The sequence below is a fragment of the Sarcophilus harrisii genome, chromosome 2 (assembly GCF_902635505.1).
Source record: "Sarcophilus harrisii chromosome 2, mSarHar1.11, whole genome shotgun sequence".
Lineage (NCBI taxonomy): Eukaryota > Metazoa > Chordata > Mammalia > Dasyuromorphia > Dasyuridae > Sarcophilus > Sarcophilus harrisii.
Genome location: NC_045427.1, coordinates 403,045,984 through 403,069,935, shown reverse-complemented (window position 1 = coordinate 403,069,935; position 23,952 = coordinate 403,045,984). Strand labels below are relative to the sequence as shown.

The 23,952-nt window shown below is 37.4% G+C and overlaps 1 protein-coding gene across 6 annotated transcripts in view; it reads right to left on the bottom strand.

Moving 5' to 3' along the window:
* TENM2 (teneurin transmembrane protein 2) overlaps positions 1 to 23,952 on the bottom strand; it is a 1,351,165-nt gene that overhangs the window by 103,453 nt on the left and 1,223,760 nt on the right. For 4 of the 6 annotated variants that reach the window (XM_003756806.2, XM_031949416.1, XM_031949415.1 and 1 more), the window contains 3 exons: positions 19,397 to 19,591; positions 13,126 to 13,326; positions 11,328 to 11,540 (listed from right to left, as the gene is read on the bottom strand). In XM_003756806.2, the coding sequence (XP_003756854.1) occupies positions 11,328 to 11,540; positions 13,126 to 13,326; positions 19,397 to 19,591 (609 nt within the window). The remainder of the gene's footprint in view (positions 1 to 11,327; positions 11,541 to 13,125; positions 13,327 to 19,396; positions 19,592 to 23,952) is intronic. The other 2 variants (XM_003756801.2, XM_031949417.1) reach the window with 2 other exon arrangements.

Here is a 23,952-nt window from a genome sequence, read left to right as displayed (position 1 = left end):
TTAGGCTCCTCACATTTATGCATACTGACTGTACAGAAATAGCCACACTCCCAGCCAGCCAGGGCTCTCTCTGAGAAGCAGAAACTGTCCCTTCTGACTCCTAGTCATTGGAGATGGTGAAGCTTTGATTCTGCAGCATGATTTGGGGGAATCAACCTCACTAGCATGTCAGAACAAAATTAAATACAAATGTTACTTCTGGGCTTGTGAAAGAGTTATTTTATAATCAGCAGGGCTTATCCCCCTGGCATTGTTTCCAGACAACCAGACAAGACTGCCTGACAATATCTGTTGGGGCTAAAGCATATTAAAAAATTAAACACAATCCACCTTTTCTAGAGTCCATCAGTGTCCTTAGAAAGAAGACTTATATGGGGCAGTTGACCATTTGCTTAGATGACCTACTGCCTCTGCTGCTGCAGTTGGGGCTCAGCTGCTTAAGATTCTGTTAGTGCATGGCTCAAGTCTTTCATTCTTCCCTGATGCCTATTTTGTAGAACTTGAGAGCTGGGAGACAGATTTTACCAACAGAATGTTTATTAGTCTTCTCCCTTTTCCTGGGCTTGGCTGGAACATAACATTTTGCATGCATGGTGAATTTTGAACTGGCCACATAAGGCTTGGTACTCTACCAGAATCAGCCTGATCTGAAGGAGAGAATGGTCTCAAGGATTAATGAAACAAAGATATCTTGGAAGGAATGTAGCTTTCTGGCACTGGGGTGGGACAGATAGGGAATAATGCTGAGGAAGGAAAGAGCTGTCCTCTCATCTCCCATTGCTCCCTAGGTTTGCTATACTGCAAAGACAGAATCACCTTTCCAAATAGAAAGTCTGAATTTTTCATTTTGTTCTTAGCTGAGAAGTGTCCTAAAGTGGAACTATCCCATGACCTTGGCTAAGGAAGGAGAAAGAAAAATATGACAAAGGGGCTGCTACTCAGGGATGGTCCAGGTCATTAAAAAAAAGATGACTTTTGTCCAGTCTTTTTCAGTCAAACCCCCTGAGGTAAAATTTTCCCTGTAAGCCTGTTCATGGTCCATGCCATCTTTGCTGAAGCTCTTTTAGGGTTATAGTCCCCCACAGCACTCTGCCTCTTGGTATCTTTCTCCTCACCCTTCCCCTATGCCTCATGGTATCTTTCCTTTCATCCCCCACCATGCTTCATGGTGTCTTTCCCCTTCTTATAACTAGCTAATTCTTTTAGGATACTAAATTCCTCTATGGATTTAGCCTGCCAGTTAAGGACATGCTCCCACCTCAGGTTAACTGTGAGTTCTATTAGGTAATTTCTTTTTTCCATCATTAGTTGTTAAAAACCCTTTTCTTGCTATGTGCTCTCCCCATTCTATTTCATATTAGCCACTCCTGGTAGCTATTTGTATCGCTTCATTTTGTTTGTAACCTCTTCTCTTAAATAAACTCACCTTTTGCCAAAGAGAATGGCCATTGTGAATTCTTCACATGACCTAACCCCAACATTTGGTGCTGATTGATCTCCTAAATCTCATCATTTGGTGTTAAGTACCAAACACATTATTTAGAATTAGGAATTGCTATCCTGAACACATCATATATGTGTGTCTGTGTGTGTGCATATATAAATTTATACAACACACACACACACACACACACACATATATATATATATATTAAAAACATGTACTTAAAATGGGAGATGGTTTTTTAACATATAAAAGATGAGCTAAATACATTATTTTCTGTAATTTAATCCAGCCTAATCATCCTGAGAATGTTTATGAAGAAAGCCTTAAATCTCCCCTAGCAACTCTTGCATGGTATCTTACTTTACTGTATATAAAAATCAAGATTTAGATGATTGCTGATAAAGTGACCCTACAATAGATTGAAAAAGATTGTGCACAGAAACTGAGGTTACAATGGTATGAGGAAGCAAGTAATAAGCTCCTGACATTGACTGGCAGTTTTTCAAAATGATGGTTCTCTATTTACAGAAGGCAGTAAACTCAGAGCCTTTTAATATGTACTCTGTAATGGAATACAATAAGAGAAGAGGATTTGTGCAGGATTTAGACACATTAGGCAGAAAACACTGGTGAAAAATGCAGAATCTGTCTCTTATTGGAACATCTGGGATGCACTGTATGGCTCCAGATAATCCACAAGACAATCCTAGGAGATGCAAAGAATCCCCAGATGTTAAACAATAGGTCATGCTCCATAGAACCAACAGTCTGGAGTATAGTAGAAATAAAAGTAATTTTAAAGTTTATTGGGCTGACTTGGGGTAGAGTCAGTGATAACCCACATTTTGTAGAATATACATGATCTTCTCCATCAATCTTGAGTTGGGCCTTCTCTTAGATCACTCATCTTCCCTTCTTCCTTTTCTTCTCCTTCATTCCTTCCTTTTCCCTTTCTCTTTCCTCCTTCCCCCCTCGCATTAATCCTATTCTTTGTTCTACACCCATTCCATATCTTATTCTTTGTCACCTTTGCTTAATCTAAGCAACCTGCCTAGTGTTATTCAATTAATAAAATAGCAGATCTGCAATTCAAACCCAGGAGCCCTAACTCCAAATTCAGTGTTTTAAAACTTAGATTCAAATACTGACTCTGATATTTTTAGTTCTGTAACACTGGAAATTTACTTACTTCTCATGAGCCTTTGTAATATCAGAAGGACAATTATCTTGCAGTCCCTACATCACAGGATGGTTGTGAGGGAATCACATATGGAGCCATAAATAATAATAAAGAATAAGGCAAATGGAAATAGCCACTGTTGCAAAGTGTGCTGAGACAGATTCTGGCGAAAGATCCAAACTTCTATATTACTATGCCCACAATATAATTAAGATCTATTAGTGTATCCTAATAGTTGCTTCTACTTGGACTAATACAATAAGAATACAACTTAAGCTGGGAGAGATGGAAACCTAGGTTTCTGTGTCAGAACCAGGTTCATAAATATAATTAAGGAGAAAGAAGTCAGCTAAATTTGAGGTGGCTAAACAAAGTGAAGAAGGTTTTATTCTCGGAAAAGGAAAATTGTTGGGCTTTCAGGAAACACTGAACTTCTGGTTGTATGATGGAATAGAGCCATTTATATGTGGAAAACAAGTCAGGACAGAAATGTTTCTATGAAATTCAGCTTAGACAGCATCTATGTGAAGCCATGCTCTACTAGGAGCCCGTATCCTATTTCCAAATTACCCTCTAATTAGTCAGTCAAAAAGCATTTATCAAGTACCTACTATGTATCAGGTACTGTGCTAATGTTGGGGACAGAAAGCAAGACGTGTACAGACAAAATATATACAAAATAAATAGGAATAATTAACAGAGAGAAGGTATTAGTCTTTTCTCTAGGAGAACTAGAACTAAAGGAAGCCAAGAGGCAGAGAGGTGAGGAGGAATAGGATTCCAGGCATGAGGAATATGCCTGGAATCTAGAGATGGACTGTTGTGCAAGGAACATAGCAAGTAGTGCAAAGTCACTGAGTGGCTGAGGAGTAAGGCATAACAAGACTAAAAAGGTAAGAGGGGACCATGTTCTGAAGGGCTTTGAATGCAAAATAGAAGATTTTATATTTGAACCTAGAGATAGTGATTTAAAAAACCCCCACAACATTTTTATTTTGTGTATATGTACATGCTGACTCTTGTCCCCAGTAGGGGGCAAGGACTATATTATTTTTATTTTTGGATCCTAACTACTATATAGAAATTCTTGATTGACTGATAGCTTCTAATTCAAAGATCTCCTATCAGTTTAGCCTATATTTTCTGTATTGTCTATTAAGCACAAGTTTACACAACAAAGTTATTGCTACACTGTAGGAAAGTAAGTGAAAGGGGTATACCATAATTTAAAAAAAAAAACTTGTGAAATATAATTTCTAAGTTGGTTCAAAAATGGTTGGTTAATATATGCTGCAAAATGATTCTTTACAAAATAAAAGACCTTGCAGGGGTAACCTTTAAATAAATAGGAACTTTTCTCTTCTACTTAAATGTTTGTTTACAATTCATTAACTACTTGACAAAGACATTGAAGTGGCAAGAGATTCTTAAAGGTAAAACAGAAAATTTGCACCCACAGAGCATATTTGAATTTATAGTCAGTCTGTGGGGAAATAAGATCTGATTAGCAAAAAATGATTTTAAATGCAACTCAGAAACATATCTAGTATGTAAAGTCAATTACATTTCTTCTGAATATTCTCTCTGGGCTTAAGAAGCCCAATCACTCCAAGCTTTGAAGATTCTAACATCTTTACCTCACTATATACCTAGGATATCTTACTGGATATAGATTGCTGGACATAGAACCATTCTTGAAATTTTGTTGTTGTGAAGTCATTACAGCAGAAATCTAATATTTTACTTGTTCTAACACAGCTCTAATGACAATGTAGTGGTTTGAGGCTCTAAGAGCCTCTGAAATAGGCTGGGATGGTATTGTAAACACTCCCCAAACAGCCCACCTTATTCTGGTTCACTAAGGTTCAGATCTGCACTCTTCAGTCAACCTAATCAAGGCATGTGTTTCTCCTCTTTCCTCTCCCATTCTTGGGGAGGGCTTGGGATGTGTCCAGAAATCAACAAATAATTCAGACATCCCAAAAGCAAGAAAATTCACTGTTCACATCGAATAACTGAATCTTAGATCTGAAGAAGCCTTTAGAGCTGAACTCGTTTCACCCTTAATGATGGAAACTCCTTCACAGGATCCTGGTAAAATGTAGTCTTTATTCTGTTTTAGTCTCAAACAGTTTTGATTATTAGGAAGTTTATTATTCTTCCACAAATTGCCTTCTTCTAAGTTCTTTTCATTGGTTCTTAAGCTTTCGGGTTGGTTTAGGAGATTTTGCAGAGTTAAACCAGCTGTGTTTCATAGGTTAGGGAAACATTTTGAACAGATATAAAACAAGTTTGGGATGTATGTTAGAAAGAAAAAAAGGTGTATTTGGAATAAGGACACCTTGGCACACTGAAAACTACTAGCCCACACTCCTCCTCCTCATACTTTTTCTCCCATCTACAAACCTTCTTCCCCTGTCTGGAGAGCATTGGCTTTTCACTTCCACCTCTTCAAAACCCTAGTTTCTTTCAAAAGCTGGGCCCAGCTTCCTACACATAGCCTTCCCTGGTTCCCCCCAGTTTCATACAAAACATATTTAGTGCTATACCTAGCACAGAAGAGATTCTTAATAAATAATTGCTCACTTTATTAATTAAATCAAAACCAAAATCTCAAAAAAAGTCACTATAAAAGAGTCTCATTTGAAAGGGTAGAATGCCCCATATGATAAAAAGGCATAAAGGTTTTTCTTTACAATTAAAAAAAGAATCTTATTTATTTGGTGGCTTAAGGTTTTCATTGCTATAAAGTTACATTAGTACAGGCATGCTCTGGAAGAAGTAGATTATAATTGCTAAAATGGAGATTTTGTTTCTTTCTCTGGGTTTTGGGACTAGAGACAACTCTACCAAACATATCTGTCCAACTTGCTTTATTTGGCAAGGTCATCAAGGCCTGAGTACTAAAAGACAGCAGCTACGGTAGGAAAAAAGCTTCTAATATTCAGAAATGAAACTGGCAAGAGATGAAGAAACAGCTGTACGCAGCCTGTGGTTAGTTAATTTTTACAGTAGCTTTTTCTGAACCAGTTCCCCGAAGCCCCCAAGACTTCTCCCTCTTGGACTGTGACACTGTCTACTCCTGATTACAATCACTTAATCAGCTCATCAGATTGTCGCACGGCTGGTTTTACCTTGGGTAAAAGATTAATTTTCCTTATTAACAGCATAGGAATCTATTTCCCTCCCTAACCAATTAAAGGTGAAAAACTGAAGGGTCCCAGTGTGGTGGAGAGAAAACTGTTATGATGTGTAGCATATGAGCTGGTCACTCAGCCCTACACATTTTCAGCAATAAAATCTGTATGACCCTGCCTGAAGTTGGGTGAGGAAGAGGTTGGGAAAATTATTGCATAAATTAAGAACCATTCAGCCAGCAAACAGTTTATTCAGTGCAAAAGTATCTTGTCTTGTATATGTCTAAGTGTGTGTGCATGCTTGCTAGTCTAAATTTTCAAAAGTAACTGTCTGAATGAATGGTCCCATATTCTCTGGATAATTGCAACAGTCTTCACATCACATTTAGCTTCAGTGAACACATTCAGTCAAGGTGAAGGTTGGTTCATACCTTTTGTTTTGCTCTACTACTCTCTCTTGAAAACAGTGTTGAAAGCTAAACTCTGCCACTTAATATAGCTGCTTCACTGTAATAAACTGCACAGTTATCTTAGAGTTTAATAAGGTTCACAGTGATTGTGACCTAATAAAAAAAATCAACCATATTCTTCGTTTCACCACCTGGTGTGTTACCACCCTTGGTTTTGCTTTTCAGGTTAAACTAATCCTTACAGAGGGGAGAATTATGAGCCACACTCCATTTCTAAGATTCACTGTGAAGAATAAAATTCTCTTTTACTTCAGTAAAAAAAACAATCCTAAAGATAGGTAAGGATTCCATTTGATTTGGAATCCTGGAATATTTTATGGAAATGTGATGCTGATCTTGAATGTGTTTTCATTTTTTTAGATAAAAAGATTGGAAGAAACAGAACTATGTATGAATTTAGGATTATAAATTAGCTATAATAACCTCCACACAATTGTTATAGTTGATGTTTAATATATGTAAGAAGTTCTATTAGTAATATAGTAATATATTAATTTGGTAGAAAATTACAGGACTATATGAAAACACATAATAAGAGAACATGAAATTAAAACAATTCTTAAGTTTCACTCTCAACTGTAATTTAATAATAATGAAGAAAAAGATGGTAACAATTAATTTTGGAGGGGTTATGAGAAGACAAACACTATTACTGATGGTGACTACTGATGGAGCCATGAGGTAGTCCAGATATTGTGGATTTCAATTTGAAATTATGCAAAAGATAAAACTAAACTGGTTATAGTCTTTGATCCAACAATCTGATTAATGGGTCTCAAGGAAGTCAAAGACAGAAACAAATACCATATATATAAATATTCATAGTAGAACCCTTTGAGCTTCCAAACAAAAGTATTCAGGTAAGAATTAAAACCAAAGCCCACTAATTAGGAAGAATAACTCAAAGAAAAAAAAAAAAACTATGGCATATAAATACAATGAAATATTACTATGTAATACAAAATGACAAGTATGAGGAATTCAGAAAAACATGGGAGCATACGGAGTAAAATAAGTACAATTAAGAGAATAATATTCACAATATTGCCACAATGTAAATGAAGAGACTGAAAGGAAGAACAGTGAGTTATGGGAAAAATGATGAAAGTCCTTGAGAAACAATAATAACATACCTCTTCCCTCACAGCAGAAAGGCAAAAGACCACTAGCAGAGAATATTGTATACAATATCAGACAAAGTTTCTGCATGAAACATTTTTACTTAATTCTTTTTCTTTGTCAAAAGAGATGGTTCAAACTAGAATTCAATGGGTGAGAAATGATGGTGGTAGTTATAATAGAACAGAAGGTATCAATAAAATATTTTTAAAAAGAAAATCACAGGATTTACATATTGATCTAATATACAAATAAGTTGGCCTCTCTGACTGCTCCAATGTGTCTAGACTTTTTTTTATTTAGAGGTATAATTTTGTGACCTTAAAACCTGATCTGTTTACTTTTTTAATTTCATATTTTTCATTTCTAATACTCATTTGTAAAATAAATGCAAGTTTCATGTGTTACTGTCTACAATAAAGATGTCTATATGCAATAACTTGAACAGGGATAGAACTTTACAAATCTCTGAAAAAAAAAACAAAAAAACAAAACAAAACAAAAAACCCAACCCTTCATAAGATAAGCTTAAATACCAGACAATAACCCATCTACCTTTCTGCCCTACCTTCAATCCCCAAATGAATTTTTCATATGGTAAATGACATTTTGGTTCTATTTGTTTTCAATTTTCAAAATATAGTATTTGGACTGTGATACCAAAGGACTCAAGACCCACCCTCCCCTTTATAACTGTTGGTGTCTCAGAGGGGAAGGTTTGGCTCTGTGCCTGTAAATTGTGGCCTTTATTTAAAATGAATTTATAGGACTTTATGCTTAAGCAAAACTGTTCCAGGGCTAAAGGTTTCAGATTAAAAAGCAATTATGCTGGTATGAACTTCACTTCTGCTTTAAAATGGTAAATCTCACCAGCCAATGTCTTATGTTTTGCTCTTTAGACAATCCATAAGGGACTACCCAGATACATGCTTGTAGCAGACATCCATCTCATAAAAGAGCAGAATCCAAATTCCTTAGTATTCATTGCCTTGTCAAAAAGGCTTGGTAGCTCATACCAAATATACTCACAGATCCCTGAGAAATTGTATTTTTGACTTGGGAAGGGCTAGTATACACTTTGTTCTGGGTCTGACCAAATTGGTAATTTCCCCCATTTTCCTTATGTCTCTCTAAGCATTATTAGAGATACTAGTTTATGGAAAATGAAATACAAATCTAACACTTAGCCTACATGGAACCCCTCAATTTTCTTCTGCAGAATGAATGTACATTTTTTCCTTCTGGTAACATAATTACAGCATGGAAGAGACCTTGGAAACTATCTCACACCTGAATCCTCTTAATAATCTACCTGACAAATGATCATACAATTTCTTTTGAAGATCTTTGGTAGTTCATCTGTTAGGAAATCTTTCCTTTTATAGAGCCTAAATTTTGAAAATCTCTTCTCTCTTGCCAGTTTACTTTCACTACAAACTATTTAAAAAGTTCCCATCTTCTCATTTTATCCTTAAAGCTCCCCGTACTCCACATACTCTGCCATTTCTTGCCTCTTCCTCTTCTTCCTGGATTCCAAGTCAGACTTTAGCCTTCTTTCCTAAATATTATCTTAAACTAAGCTTGTAATATGCCAAACTGGACTCTTTTTTTTCAGATCTTTTTCAAGAAACTTTCAAGATACAGCTCTTCAGCACCTGCCTGGTCCTCAAATCCACATAGGTGGCTTTTCTGTGCAATATTTCCAGGAGAAGGTCTTCCTTACTCAAACATGTTATAATTTGAGGCATGATAATGTAGTAGATAGCCCTCTGAACTTTGAGCCTGAAAGGCTCAAATCCTGCCATAGCCCATTTATAGTTGTGTGATTTTGCGAAGTCTCATATTGCTCACCTGGAAAATGTGGATAAAAATGGAACCTATTTCACAGAATTATTGTGAGAAGCAAATGATAGAATATAGATAAAGAGCTTTGCAATTCTGGAAGCGCTATATAGATGTGTAATTTATTATTATAACTACTACTCATACTGTTAATATCTTATTATTTTCATCTTTTTTTGATGGTGTTCAGATAGAAGTAATCTTGTGACAAGGAATTTTCTTGTTCTTATTCTTTTACATTTAATGTTCTGTGGACTATAATTATAAAGGTGGATAAAATAACTGCTTTGTGTAATTGAATGTAAGTACTGGGTTATAAGCTCATCTTCTGTCAGATCATTGAAAGTATTCTAAGAACAAGTCTAGTAGCAGATAGGATGATGGAGATCATTATGATTGTTATTATTGTTATTAATATTATTAGATGAGGAGTGATTTTCCATAGGGAGTCTAGCCTGTTGAAAACAAAGATGAGGTAAAGGGGGAATTAAATTTTGTGATTTAAAGGAAAACGGGGTTTTTTTTCCCCTACATTTAGCTAGAAAGGATTTTTGGGGGCAAGGTTTTGATTTAAATCATGTAGTGGGAGGAAAATGAGGCACAAAAACTTCAAAGGGAAATGCCCCTGAGGATTTGAAGCTATTTTTAAGAACTGATTTTTTAAAAAAAAAGAATATTAAGCACTTGTTGGTATTGAGCTGTGCATAATCCCTTGAAAGGCTCATGAATCCCTAAGACTTGACAGGGAGCTGAACATTAAAGCAATTCCAAGGGCAGCAAGATCTTAAGTGTCATTGAGAAATGGAAAGAACAATTCACTGCCAACAGACTGTCCCATTAGGGTCCCAATTGCCACAGCTATGACCCCGATTTGCATGCTGCCTCTCTGTTGGCCAATTAGATTGTGTCTCTTTGGGTGAATATAATGCACAGAGTCCTCTTTATTTCTGGCTCCCTAGTCAAATGAACAGCATGGGAAACTGAGCCTCACTTTCTGAGTTCCCTTTCTCTTCCCCAATCTTTTCTTTCAATCTCACTCTAGATGATAATTATAAGACCTCAAGTGAGTAGAACACCCTCCTCAGTTATGGATTTAATATTAAAAGTACCACCCATGTTAATGACCTACTTGAAATTTACTGAGTTTTCTATTCTGAGGACAGTTAAAGGATAGAAGAAAGGGGTGGTTTTATAAAATAAATAAACTTAAAAAAAAAGAAGATAAAAATTTATCTTTAGATTTAAGTTTTTCTGGATTTAAAGTTGGCCACAGAGGTTCTCCAAATCAATAAGTGTTTTCTCCTATCTCCACCATTTGTGGAATAGTTATATAATTTTAAACTCAGATTAACTGCAAGAAAAACAAACGTGAAAATGAAAACCACCCAAGCAAACAAATCTGAAAAATGAGTTTTCTCTAGAAAAAGAAAGAAAGAAAGCTTTTTAAAAGCATCCCAGGCTAGTAACATTCAGAAAGAGGCTGCTTGAGCCATTTTGATGGTCCTCTCAGTACTGTGACTGTGGGGACCCTGTGAGAGAATATAGGGGGTGGCATATTAATCTGCTGTGCCAGTGGTCAGACCCCTTCCTGTGACTGATGAGACACACAAATGCCACAGCCCAAGGGCTGTTCAGGGAGCTATTTCTAAAGCCCCAGGAGCCCTGTTCTCATCTAATCTGACCTCAAGTGTGTTAGTGGGTGGATAGTGATGCACGGTGTCAGGAAAGCAGTAAGCCATCCATCCAGGAATTTTATCTTTTTTTTTTTTTCAGCTACAACAACAACAACAAAAAATGTGTCACCTGAATACCAATGTTCCTTGATGAGCATGGAGCCCCTCAGCTCAGACCATTTCCCATGCATGTGCATTTCTCTCTTCCTGTGCATAGGACCACTGATTAGCTCTCTTATTTAGGTCCATTTCCTGCCAACACTGTACAACCTGGATTTTAGTGAAAAAGAGAAACTGTTTCCAAGCAGGGACTGTGACTACCCCCCACCCCTTCCCCTTTGGAGATTTGGAGAGGCAGCGCAGATGTTTGGGAGCACTTGTGTCCCTGAAGGAACAGCCCATCGCAGTGCACAACAGTCACTATATTTCTACAATTTATGAAAATAAAGCAATATGTGCCTGTTTCGGTGCCTGCCGTTTGCCTACCAATGGTGCAGTGTTCCCCATTCCAGCCCTCTCGGCATTCACATTTCCCATCTTTACAGGTCCCATGCTCAGTGCAGCGAGGGTGGCACACGCGTTGGTCACAAGCCACCCCTGTCCATCCCTCTTCACAGCGACACGTTCCCCCGATGCAGACGCCGTGAGTGCCACAGTCTACTGAGCACACTTCTGGAAGAAAAACAATGATTACAGCTCAACACTATGGCTGGGGAAACCCTCTACTGGTGGCTGTACCAAAAAAGTGGCCAGAACCACAAGATCAGCTGCTGAAGAGTAGCTGGAAACTATGGGATCTTCTGCAACTAGTCTCCCTACTCAGTGGACCTTTCTCTTTCTGTCTTTCCCTTTCTTCTCTCTCTCTCTCTCTCTCTCTCTCTCTCTCTCTCTCTCTCTCTCTCTCTCTCTCTCTCTCTTTCACAGCTGCTGCCAGCTGAAATGGCTGAGATGGTCAATTGTTCCCCATTTGCCAGAAGCAGAAGCTAGCTAGTGCTAGGATGGAGGCACCCAGTAGAGAGGGCACAGTGTGGTTTCCCTTTATTGCTGGAAACTGGAACTCTCCCGCTCGAGTTCTTGGATTTGTCCAGTCTGACCACAGATCTCACAGGTAGATCTTGTAACACCAATATCGTGTCTCCAAGATTACATCAAGATTGCCAGCCACCCTGCATCAGTATGTTGTATGCAATCATACACTGCATTTACATAGAATCTTTCTCAGAGGAGCTCAAAGGCTTTTGTGATTGTAAAGGAGACAGACAGACAGATATTCACTCCGTACCTTTCCAGACCTCTCACTCTAGGACAAGCACTTTCCAAACATTCATCCTTACAGCAGCCCAGTGAGGGAGGCAGAGGTCATGACTCTTATGGAGGAAAGCCCTGGACCAGAAAAGTTAAGTGACTGGGTTGAAGTCACACAGGGAGTCAGTGGCAGAATGAGGACCAAAGTCCAGGACACCTGCCTCCCAGTCCAGGGCTTTCTCCACTAGACTCAAAAAGCTTCAAAGCTGAAACTCAAGTGAAGTGGGATTGAGAAGACATCCAGAGACAGCACATTTTAAATTGGCTTTTTTTTCCCCTCTTGGAATGAAATATTCATTTCTTTCCAGTTCTAGGCAAAGCTTCACAAACATTCCTATCATGATTGCCATGGCAATCTGACAGCTATCTCACCACCCAGATACAGGGGGCGGAATGATGCTCACTTGCCTGGATAGTCACTGTCACTGTGAACATAACCATTCTTGGAATGGTTGGAACTGGCTTGAACTGTTGAACTATAAACATACTTTTAATTTTAGGAAAATAAAGTGTATTGTGCAACTTCATTATTTTCCTGTCACTGGAGTATTGCAGAGCTTTATAACATGTATACACGGTACCCTCAGGGAGCCTCTTTCTGCTTTAGAGGATGCTCTGTTCAGTTTGTCTAGGGCTGAATTGCTCTACTTTCTTTCCTAGTCCCTTTAGGGAGTGTACATAAGAAACCCTATAATGCAAATGGCGGTACACTTCAGGGCACTACATCAATTTGCAGTGATGGAACGAACAAAGCATAAAACAGAGAATTCCTGTGGAAAGTACAAATCCTGTTCCCCAAGCAACGGCAGCAAGGACATCACTGTGTACTTTTTAGAAGTTCCCTTTATTTCCAAGCTGAAGGCAAGTTTAGTTTGTCATTCACCTGGGCTTATGAAAAGAAGACAAGGTAGGGATATTGGGGAAAAAAATAAGAGAAAACCTCTTGGCTTACCAACAGAACAGTCGGGACCCATCCAATTGGGATCACAGCTGCAAAGTCCAGTGTCACTTAGGTATGTGCCATGCCCACTGCACTGATCTGGGCATTGGGCTCTTGGAAGTTCACAATTTATACCTCCCCAACCAGGGCCACAGATGCATGCTCCATTTACGCAGACCCCATGGGTGGAGCAGGTTGGATCTAAGCAATCAACTGAAAAAAAAAAAAGACAGAGAAGAAAAAATGCATTATATGTCCATGTGATGCTATAGCATTGTACCCGTTTCACAGGAAATGGACCAGCAATTCTTCCAAGTTCCAAAAAGCTGCAAAAAAGCTTAGTAGACCAGGAAGTACTTTTGTAGTATCTTGGAGCACTTGTGGGGAATAAAGTCTGCCAAGATTTTTCAAAAATCTCAGCCTTAGAGATGATGAGAAAGAAAAAAAAAGGTGATTTCTCAACTAGAAACTGGAAAAATTCAGAAATGATATTACACAAAAACTTATCAGGAAATCTTTAGGACTCAGTGATTATAAACATTAGGTACATCAGAGCCCTCCAGAGAACACAAGTAATATTGGCAATGACTGTACTCACTGGATCAACCAAAACACAGTTAGCTCTTGATAATCTTTACTAATGGAAAGGAACATTGGAGGATATAGTTCTAAAGTCATTAGTATTTGCTTACATAAAAAAAAAAACACAATTTGTAGAAATCCTACACATATAATTTTCACCTTCCTAATTAAGCTTTTCTTAGAGTGATATTAGAATGAGTTTTCATTCTCTGAACATATTCTGATAGCAGCTACTAAAGGTGATGAATGACAGTGAAGGAGTCAGTTCTTAGAGTAATCTCAAGTGAATAAACTATAAGCAGGTAACTTAGTAGTTGACCATCTGACTAATTTTGTTTTATTTCTTTTTCTTTTTTATGTCTCCTTTTTATTATAATTTTTTATTGACATGTTTTTATTTCTTTTGGCAAAAGTATTTCTTTCAAAGAAATTGATCAGATCCTAGTTTAGGATCTGGGGCCAAAAGGTACCTTAGAAACAGGTTCAGAGATGTTAACACATTTACCCAAGACTCCAAAGGTAGTAGGCAGTAGAGTTGAGATTCAAATCCCTGTTCTCTGCTTGCAAACCCAGGGCTCCTTCCTCTTTACCATGAAGATTCAATAATCAAAGTTATTAGAGGAACAAGACCAATTGTTTTGTGTTCTAGTTATTATGGTTTTTCTAATAATTGAATGGGAAACACGCTACAACCAGTGTTCTAGCAATCCCAGTCCTAAATAGGAAGAGAGTAAGCCTGCAATTTCTTGTCTCATAAAGTATGATTTCTGTGCACAGGTATGATCTCAAAGCTTGTTTATCCCATTTAACTCTCTGGAAAATATTCTTTTAGAATGAAAACAGCCTCACTCTGTACTACTGTTAATAGAAATGTGGCACACTGAAGAAGATAATTCTAAAAGTAACAAGGTTTGAATATAGAATAACACTCTAGAGATCTTTGATTTCACTTTGTGGACCAAAGGGGTGTAGTTTCCACAATTACTCAAATTCCCCAGCTCATAAAACATTCGGCACTGAGGAACTTCTGACCTGAAGAATTTAGACTAACTAGAAATCGTTCTTCCATGGGGCTTAGAGATTGAACCCACAAAGGACTCTCTCCTTTGTGTCTGAAAGAAGCTCTTTTTAGGTTATAATGTTTCTTGGGGACTTAAAGGAGCCTCTCTGCCCCCAACTTTTTACTTTTTTTGTTACAGCCATTCCTTTAAGCATTATCTAAAAGGTATATAATATGAGAAAATCAGATTGCAAGTCTAGAACCTAAGAAGTTCACTGAACCTAGTGTTCACTGAAATCTAGGAATTAATTCTTGAAGGTCAGTTTTATGTGAATAAGTTCTCATTAGATAGATGAGTACAATAATTATACTCACTAATGTGGTTAGAACCCCTTTGCTATTTACTTAATAGTTTGGGGAATATTATTGCAATTACTGTTGGTGAAGTGAATCCTTTCCAGTACCTGAAGATTAAATTTCATTTAACAGATCACAGCCTTAACGTTCTTAGGTAGAAAGGGTAGAAAGGTTTCTTTGACAAAACAAAGAATGGATAAAATTCAGGAGTTGTAAGATATCAGCTGGTTCATCCAGCTACTGTGACCTACTGGATAAAATACATGGAAGGTTTGAGTTCAAATATGGCCTCAGACTCTTATGAGTTTTGTGACTCTGGGTAAATCACTTAACTCCTCTCAGATGAGGAGTGCTTCTTCATCTATAAAATGGGGAATAATAATAGCACATAAACCATAGGACTGTTATGACAATCGCTTGAAATAAGAAAATTGAGAGTGATTTTCAAACCTTATAATGCTAGCTATTGTTATTATTGGGGCAGCTAGGTGGCACAATGGGTAGAACACTAGCTCTGAAACAAGAAAGGCTCTTCTTCCTGGTTTCAAATTTAGCCTTAGACACTTACTAGCTGTGTAACCCTGGACAAATCATTAACCCTGTTTGCCTCAGTTTTCTCATCTGTAAAATGGGCTGGAGAAGGAAATGTCAAACCCTGTTGTTATTTTTGTCAAGAATACTCCAAACGGGATTACAAATAGTCAACACAACTGAAACAACTGAATGACAAAAATTGTTCTTGTTCCTGTTGTTATTAATGGTTAGGTTCATATTGTTCTAAGAAAGAGAATCTTAGAGAGGTATACTTATTTCCTATCCTCAGGTTTTTTCCTTGCTTCAGCCATTGGGATAATAGATTTAGAGCAAGAAGAGACTTCAGAGGCCATCATATTAAATCTCATTTTACAGATAAGTAAACTGAGGCACAAAAAATAATGTAACTTGCCTAGAATCACACTACTAGTAAGTTTTTGAGGTGGAATTTGCACCCAGCTTGATCTACCATGCCAAGTTACGGTAAAGTGCTCAATCTATCATAATCCTTTTTTTTTTTTTTTAAGGAAGCAATAATAAAAGTAATATACAAAAAAATTTTAAAGCATTTTTACTTCCAAATAAATTAACTATCTCTACCCTGTTCAGAATTTTGGTAGCCAGGCAGGGAAAAATCTAGAGAGATTTATTACTTCAGAACTAGAATGTCATCGAATACTTCACTGAGAAATATGAGCTAACTGTTCCTGGCCATTGTTATGGGTAAATACATCCTTAGTTCTCTTTAATTAGAGCAGGTAACTGGAAAAAATTCAGATTTGAAAAAAAATCACTTCCAGTGATTTTTATTCTAAATTTTTTTAGTTTGGTTCCAGCTTTCTATGATGCTGTTGGGGCTATCACTGAGTCTTTAGCAGGGAAGAATAATCATGGTGTTTTATAAAGCTTTATAAATGGAAACATTACTGTGCTTAAAAAGGGGACAATGGCCTTTACTAGCTAAGTACTATGTGCCTAGGAACGCCAAGCCCCTGGCAGCTGAAATCATTAGAACTCATTTAGTCTCAGGTCCTCTGTAGATTTGACAAAAAAGGGTAGTGAATGCATTTTAGATCCCTAAGGAAGAAAAAGGAGGTCAAGGAGTTTCACAAACAATATGTACTAGAAACCCCTGAAGAACCATGAATTACACTTATGAAGTTAAATGTCATTGAAAAATGACTCAACCATGAAACTGACATGAAAAACATGGCTGACTTAAACTAATTTGTCAATCCCTCTTGCATCACTTTTCCACTCCCCCAAACATCATAGAGTGAAACCTGACAAATACATTGTTTCGTTTTCATGTGCAAATTCGTTAATAGAGCAACAATGTTTATGCAGCAAAAATTGTGGATCACAATTATCGATTTTCATGCCATTGCCATTTCAGGTAAATTGTTTGAACGATATGACTATGATGAATATCAGATATAAAAAGCTAACTGGAAGAAAAAAAATGCTGACCCAGACTTTCTAATTCCATTTCCTATTTTGAAAACAGCATATGAATCACTCTAGCCCATTCTTTGGGGCAGCACAAATCAATAGAGGAGATTTCATCCTTTAATAAGGCTCCACGTGGTTTCCTTGTTTGTTGGGGAGGTTAATTTATTCCAAAAATTTAAATAAAACTGGTTGGGTTTGTAAAAGAGTTAAGAAACCCCTTGAAATTAATTCTCGTTTCTTGGGATTTAATACTTGTGTGAACAATATTTACTGAAGGGAAAGATTTTAAAAACAGTAATGTCATTGCTCTGGCACTATCCTTTTGCCAAATGATGTATGCAAAAGGTCGTTTTAACCTTCCTTGTCATAGTATTGGCCTCTTCCATGTTTTCAGCGAATGCAGCTTTGCCTCCTGAAATCCATTTATCTTTAAGAACCTTAACCTTTCAAGCACTGTTATTAAATCAGTACTTCCTCCATCTAAACTCACAATTTGGTTTTATGATGCAGACCTGGGGGCTACCTTTTATTACAGCAAAGACTTATGGAGTTGAATGGAGACCCAAGGGAGGAGGATGGCCAGAGAGTCTGGGTCTCACTCAGGATTATTACTGATATATTTCAGTATATCATGAGAATAATTTATTGTTATCTAAAGAGTCCTTAGTTTTTATCACCTGTGAAATGGGTATAGGATTCTAACTATTTTTGTAAGGAGATTATTTTCTAGTCCTTGGGCAGAAGAGAAATCATGGGATTATAGATTTAGAGCTGGAAGGCCATCAAGTTCAAATCCTCTTATTTTATAGAGGACAAAACTGAGGCCCAGTGAAATTAAGTGACCTGCTGACAGTCACACAGGTAGTAAGTAGAAGTTGGATTGGAATTCCTTTTGTGCTCTTTCCACTGGGTTTGCCTGCACGTATGTCTATGTGTGCAGATGCTTTCAGCATCGTTAGTTAATTCCAATGAAAGGGATATCACAAGTTGTATAAAAACCTTAAATAGATGGAAAATAGTACAGCTTAATGAAACTGACGCTTGTGTCTGCCCTCCCTCAACATTCAGAATACTTGTTTTAATTTTTCAGCCCATTTCAGTGGTAAGGATAAAGGAAATTCCAAATCCAGTAAGTTAGCATCTCCAAATATTGTAAATTGAGTGGTTGGTACTCTCTCCCTTTTCCTCCCTCCCTCTCTTTTTTTTCTTCTCCCCCCTTTTCTGGTGAGGCAATAAGGGGTAAGTGACTCATCCAGGGTCACACAGCTAGTAAATGTCAAGTAATGTCAAGTATCTGAGGCTGGATTTGAACTCAGGTCCTCCTGATTCCAAGACTGGAGTACAAGACACTGTACTATACCCAGCTACCCTGTACATCCCCCCCCCCCCCCTTCGCGCTCGCTCTCTCTCTCTCTCTCTCTCTCTCTCTCTCTCTCTCTCTCTCTCTCCTTCTCCCTTTTCCTTTTCTTCTCCTCTCTCTTCCTTCCTCCCTCTTTCTGTTTTTCCCTTCCTCCCTCTCTCTCCCTCTTCTGTCTCTGTCTCTCTCCTGAATTCTGGCCACATTTAGTAAGGTTTGATTCAGTTTGTTAAATCCCCTAATTTCTACCCACACATGCCTGAGGCTACTTAAATGTGTGATACAATGAGCTTTTTAGTATTCATCAAATCACTGTTCTCTTGCTGTACATCCACTTTCCTCTAATTCTATGTGATTGTATGTAACCAGAATAATTTGCCCTACATGATGTCGCTAAATGACATGGATACCTGTAGTCTTTCAAGCCTGACTGCTCTGTATTGATATTAATTTTTTGCTGAAATATTTGCACAGACTTATATGGGTTTCAGATTATGGGGAAGGATAAAAATACCACTGGGGAGGGGGCAGTCTTGTTTTTGCTTTCTAAATAAATTTAAAATTTTTTCCTTTTGGAGAAGTTGAAAGAAAGAAAGGGATAAAGAAGGAAAGAAAGAGGAACCAAGAGACAAAAATAGAAGAGGAAAGAGGGGAAAGGACACAAAGAAAGGAAAGAAGACACAAAGATGAATAAAGGCAGATACTGGAAGAGAAATAAAGTGAGAATCAGTGATGAATGAGAACAATTAATATGATAATGCTAAACACATTCAAACACACATACATCCTGCAATATCCCTAACGGGTTTCTTTCCATTCTCCAACTTAGGAGTCACACTCCTAAGTATTACAGATAATTTATGCAATAGGACACAACCATGGAAACCTTGGGTCTAGAATTAGCAATGGACAGTTGTGCTGTAGCCCCAAGCCTTCACCACCTTCTGAAGTTTCCAAAGAGAGGGCAAGAGCACAGGCAGAGAGCACATGCCAATATTTACCTTCCTCACAGTTCCCTCCTTTGTAGCCAACAGAGCAAACACAGTTCCCTTCAATGCAAGAGCCGTGACCTCCACATGAAGGATCGATACACTGACTCAGGGGTACATCACATTCTGCGCCTTTCCAGCCGCTGTAGCACTGGCACGTTCCTTTGGAATATTGTCCATTTCCACTACACAGGACAGGGCAGGCAGCTACAAAAAGAAGGATGACAAAGTAATAGGTCACACCGTGAGCAAGCATTAGAAAGTCTGTGTCGGAAATCAAAGGAGAAAAGCCATTTTCTGCACTGAACTTGGAAGTCCAAGAGTTAAGATTCTGACTTTGATATTTACTGGTTGTGTGATTGGAGATGTGTTACTTAAATCTCCCTTAAGTCTCAGTTGTATTGTCTGTAAAATGGCAATAATAATACTATTTCTACCTAACATATAAGTTTTTCCCTTATAAAAAGGGCTTTATGATCATAAAGTATTAGCCTAAGTGAGCTATTGCTATGGTTATTAAACATGCATACATTAAGTTTGTTTGAAGCAGCTAGTGATACAACAGGGAGTAGGGACTAGAGTGAGTTAGATCTGAGTTCAAATCTTGCCTATGTAACAGCCATGCAACCCTGAGCAAGTCACTTCAGCTTGCCTCAGTTTCCTCAACTAATGTAATTAAAAATAGTACCTACCTCAAGGATTGTTGTGAGGATCAAATGAGATACTATTTGGGAAAAAGCATTTAGCACAATATCTAGAACCTAGCAGGCACTTTATACATGCTTATCCCCTTCTCTCCCCCACTGATCACAGCATCTTCAGGATTTTTGACAGTAGTGGAAGAATACAGTTAGATTGGAATATTAGTGCAGTGGTGGGTGGTATGTATATGTGATCATCTCCATTTTCTTGATTTACATGTATCCATGAGAGGAAGAGAAAGAGAGGGATAAGGTCGTCATCCTGTCCCAATGCTTTGCTTTATTATTGGGGAAAGGTCTCTGCCTTCCATGCTTGTTTCTTCCTCTCCACCCTGCCAACTCTTCTCTCCTTTCAGAAATCACTGAATTGTACCTCAGTTGAAATCACCAGCAGATTTAAATGACAATATGATACCTTTTAGCATCAACTATTTAAAGCTATCTCAAAATTATTTTGAAACTTGGATAAGACTGGGTAGGACCGCTAACATTCAGAGATCTTAAGCAGTAATTAAGGTAGATTATTACTTATTCTCAGTAGCAACTGCTTGTGTTATCTCTTATTTTGGAACATGGAATCGGCACACATGATTATCTTGTAGTATCATATGTATTTTATTGATATAGACATACATATGCAGATATGTATATCTATACACACATACAATTCTGCAATATCTACATTTTTAAAAAAAGCTTAGACCTGGGTAATCTCTCCATTCTTATCCTCCTTATTGCCTATATAACTCATCTGGTATATATTGCTTTGGGACACCTCTTGTTTTTATAGCTCTGTATGGTTATCTAATTTCAGTATTGCTGTTTATTGATTTACATGTATGTGTCTTGCCTTTTTTTAAGGTGTGAGCTTTTTTAAGGCTAAAGCCATACACTACATTTTTTTGTATTCATTCTTTCTCCTTCTACTCCCCAAACCAAGCACAGTACTGTATGTATGCCTTGTCTAATTAAAAAATACTGTTTATCAAACAAATAAATACTTATTGTATGGCATTTTGTGATTCTCAAATAATGGAGAAACAATTAGATATGAATCTATGTAACAAATGGTAAGGAAGAATATATGTAGTTGATATGATCATGTGAACATATATAGAAAAGCACTGAAAGGATCACAGATTAAGAGCTGAAAGGGGACCTAAGAGATCATTTATAGATATGGAAGCCCAGATAGGGGAAGAGATTGTAATAAGAAGCAGAGGTAGTCTTCAAACCTATATTATCTAACTCCACAGTCAGTGCTTGTAGCATTATCCTGGCCTGTTTGCTTAACTTGGAAAATAGCTAGTCCAATAAACTGGGATTGGCCCTTGAAAAATGTTGAAAATAGGGGCCTATTTTGAAATGGTATCTGGTGAGCTATTTGCAAAAACAAATTGGGCAAAATGTCCAATAAGTTCCACAGGCTCATCTTGCCATCAGAGGAAAAGAGTGGATTAAGAATACAAAATATTCTATATTTACATACCAACATTATAGGGTAAGTCTTCCAAGGCAAGGAAACTTGCTTGCTTTTTCTTGGGTCTTCTAATAGGGGGAATCTATTTACAATATATACATATATATATATATATATAATATATATATATATATCTATTTACAATATATAACTATGACTTGCTTTCTTTTTCTTGGGTCTTCTAATAGGGGGAATCTACAATGTATACAACTATGACTGACTGACAAGGCACACCAATGTAACCTTGTGAATATTCAGGGAAAGGGAGAAGAGGAAATAGCATTAAACAATTTACTGATAAAAATTATTTGATCAGCTTTTTTGTTTTTGTTTTTTTGGGAGAGAGCTGGATTTACTGGCATGTTTTTGGAGCTGAGGAAAAGTTTGATAATTTCCTCATAAAACTCAAGCTAAAAATCTAGGTAAAAATTTAGGTACCTAGGTACCTAAAATAGAGGCACTTGCTTTTTGGATAAGAGAATAACAATGATAATTTTAATTGACTATGGATAGGCAATCTCCTTTCCTCCCTCCCTCCCTCCCTCCCTCCCTTCCTCCCTCCCTTCCTTCCTTCCTTCCTAGAAGTTTGAAGTGACAGGTGAAGTGACAGGAAGTGTGAAGTGGGATCAGGGCTGGGGGAAAAGAGTTGAAATTCCTTAATAGGTTTAGAATAGTTTTAATTTTAAATCCAATGTCTGGGAAATCAAATAAATAATTCAGTTTACCTAAATTATTCTAGAAAAATTGAAATTAGGACAGAAATTTATTCTCTTTTGCCCCTTTGGGTTTCTAGCAACATATGGGATGATGGAGAAGGATGCCTGCTGGTCAAGATAGAAATCTTTGCAGCATTGTCTCCTTGACCTGCATGTGTTCCAATGCTGGATTGACTGGGGCCAGACTTTTAATTGATGAGCAGGTAACCCTTCACATACTGAAGGAGGAAGGAAGTCACAAAAAAGGAGAATATATTCTGGGGGATGAGAGCAGAAAAATAGGTCCCCGGAAGGGGTCACTGCCATGATTGGCAGCTGTTCTATGAACTAAAAGTGGGGCAGGCACTCCAGGGAAACATGGAAGGATGTCTGGCATGAGGCTTTCAGCACTGGACTACTTGGACAAGATCTATGTAATCAAACCATGCATTAGGGACACAAAACAGAAGCTGGGTTTGTAGGAGCTGTTCAGACAGCTGAGATCAGAGCTAGGGAACCTCACTCATCTTTTCCATTTCCCCATCTTCTTCCTTTCCTGGTGCTCATTCTCTGAATTTTTATTTCTTAAGAGTCTATTTTCCATTTCCTTTTGTGTTTTAAATCAGGCAGTCAATGAACAAGCATTTATTCAGTGTTTATTTGTGTTAGGCAATGTATTTTTAAGGGTTAGGGAGCTGTCCTTAAGAGACACACCTTCTATGTAATGGAATGCTATTGTTCTATAAGAAATGATGAGCTTTCATCATTTCAGAAAGTGGATTTCAGAAAAGGTTGGAAAGATTTACATGAACTGATGCTGCATGAAGAGAGCAGAACCAGGAGAACATTGTACATAGTAACAGCAAGATTGTGTGATGATCAGCTATGACAAACTTAGTTCTTAGCAATATAGTGCTCCAAAAGAGTTCCAATAGAATTGGAATAGAAAATGCCCTCCATATCCAGAATAAAAATTGAGACTGAATGCAGATTGAAACCTACTATTTAAACTTTTTTTTCCTGGCTTTTTCATTTTTATTCTAATTTTTCTTTCTCAACATGACTAATATGAAAATATATTAAAATGATTTTATATGTATTAATCTATACCAGATTGTTTGCTATCTTGAGGGGGAAGAAAGGGAGGGAGAAAAAATTTTGGAACATAATCTCTTACAAAAATGAATGTTGAAAACTATCTTTACATGTAATTAGAAAAAATAAAGTACTATTAAGTGAAATAATATGCTAACTGGGGAAACAATATGCAAATAATTAGGCACAGGTAAAATATGAACAAAAAGGGAAGAAACTAACAGGGAAAGGTGGGGAGAAAGGGACCTAGAAAGACTTCCTGTAGAAGGTGAGATTTGAGCTAAGTCATGAAGGAAGAATTCAGAAATGAGGAGGAAGAGCATTCTAGGCATGAGGAAGAACCAGTGCAAATGTATGACTAGAGGATGGAATGTTGTGCATGAAGAACAGCTGGATTGTAGAGATCATATAGGGAAGTACAATATAAGAAGATGCCAAGAAGATAGGACGGGGTGAGATTTTTAATGGTTTTAAATGCCGATAGTGAGGAAGGTGAGGAATGTGGCAAACCCTTTATGTTCAGAATTACTTTGTTGTCAGGAGGATATACTAGATTAGAGAGAAATGAGACAATTAGAAGGCTTCTGCAAATAATTT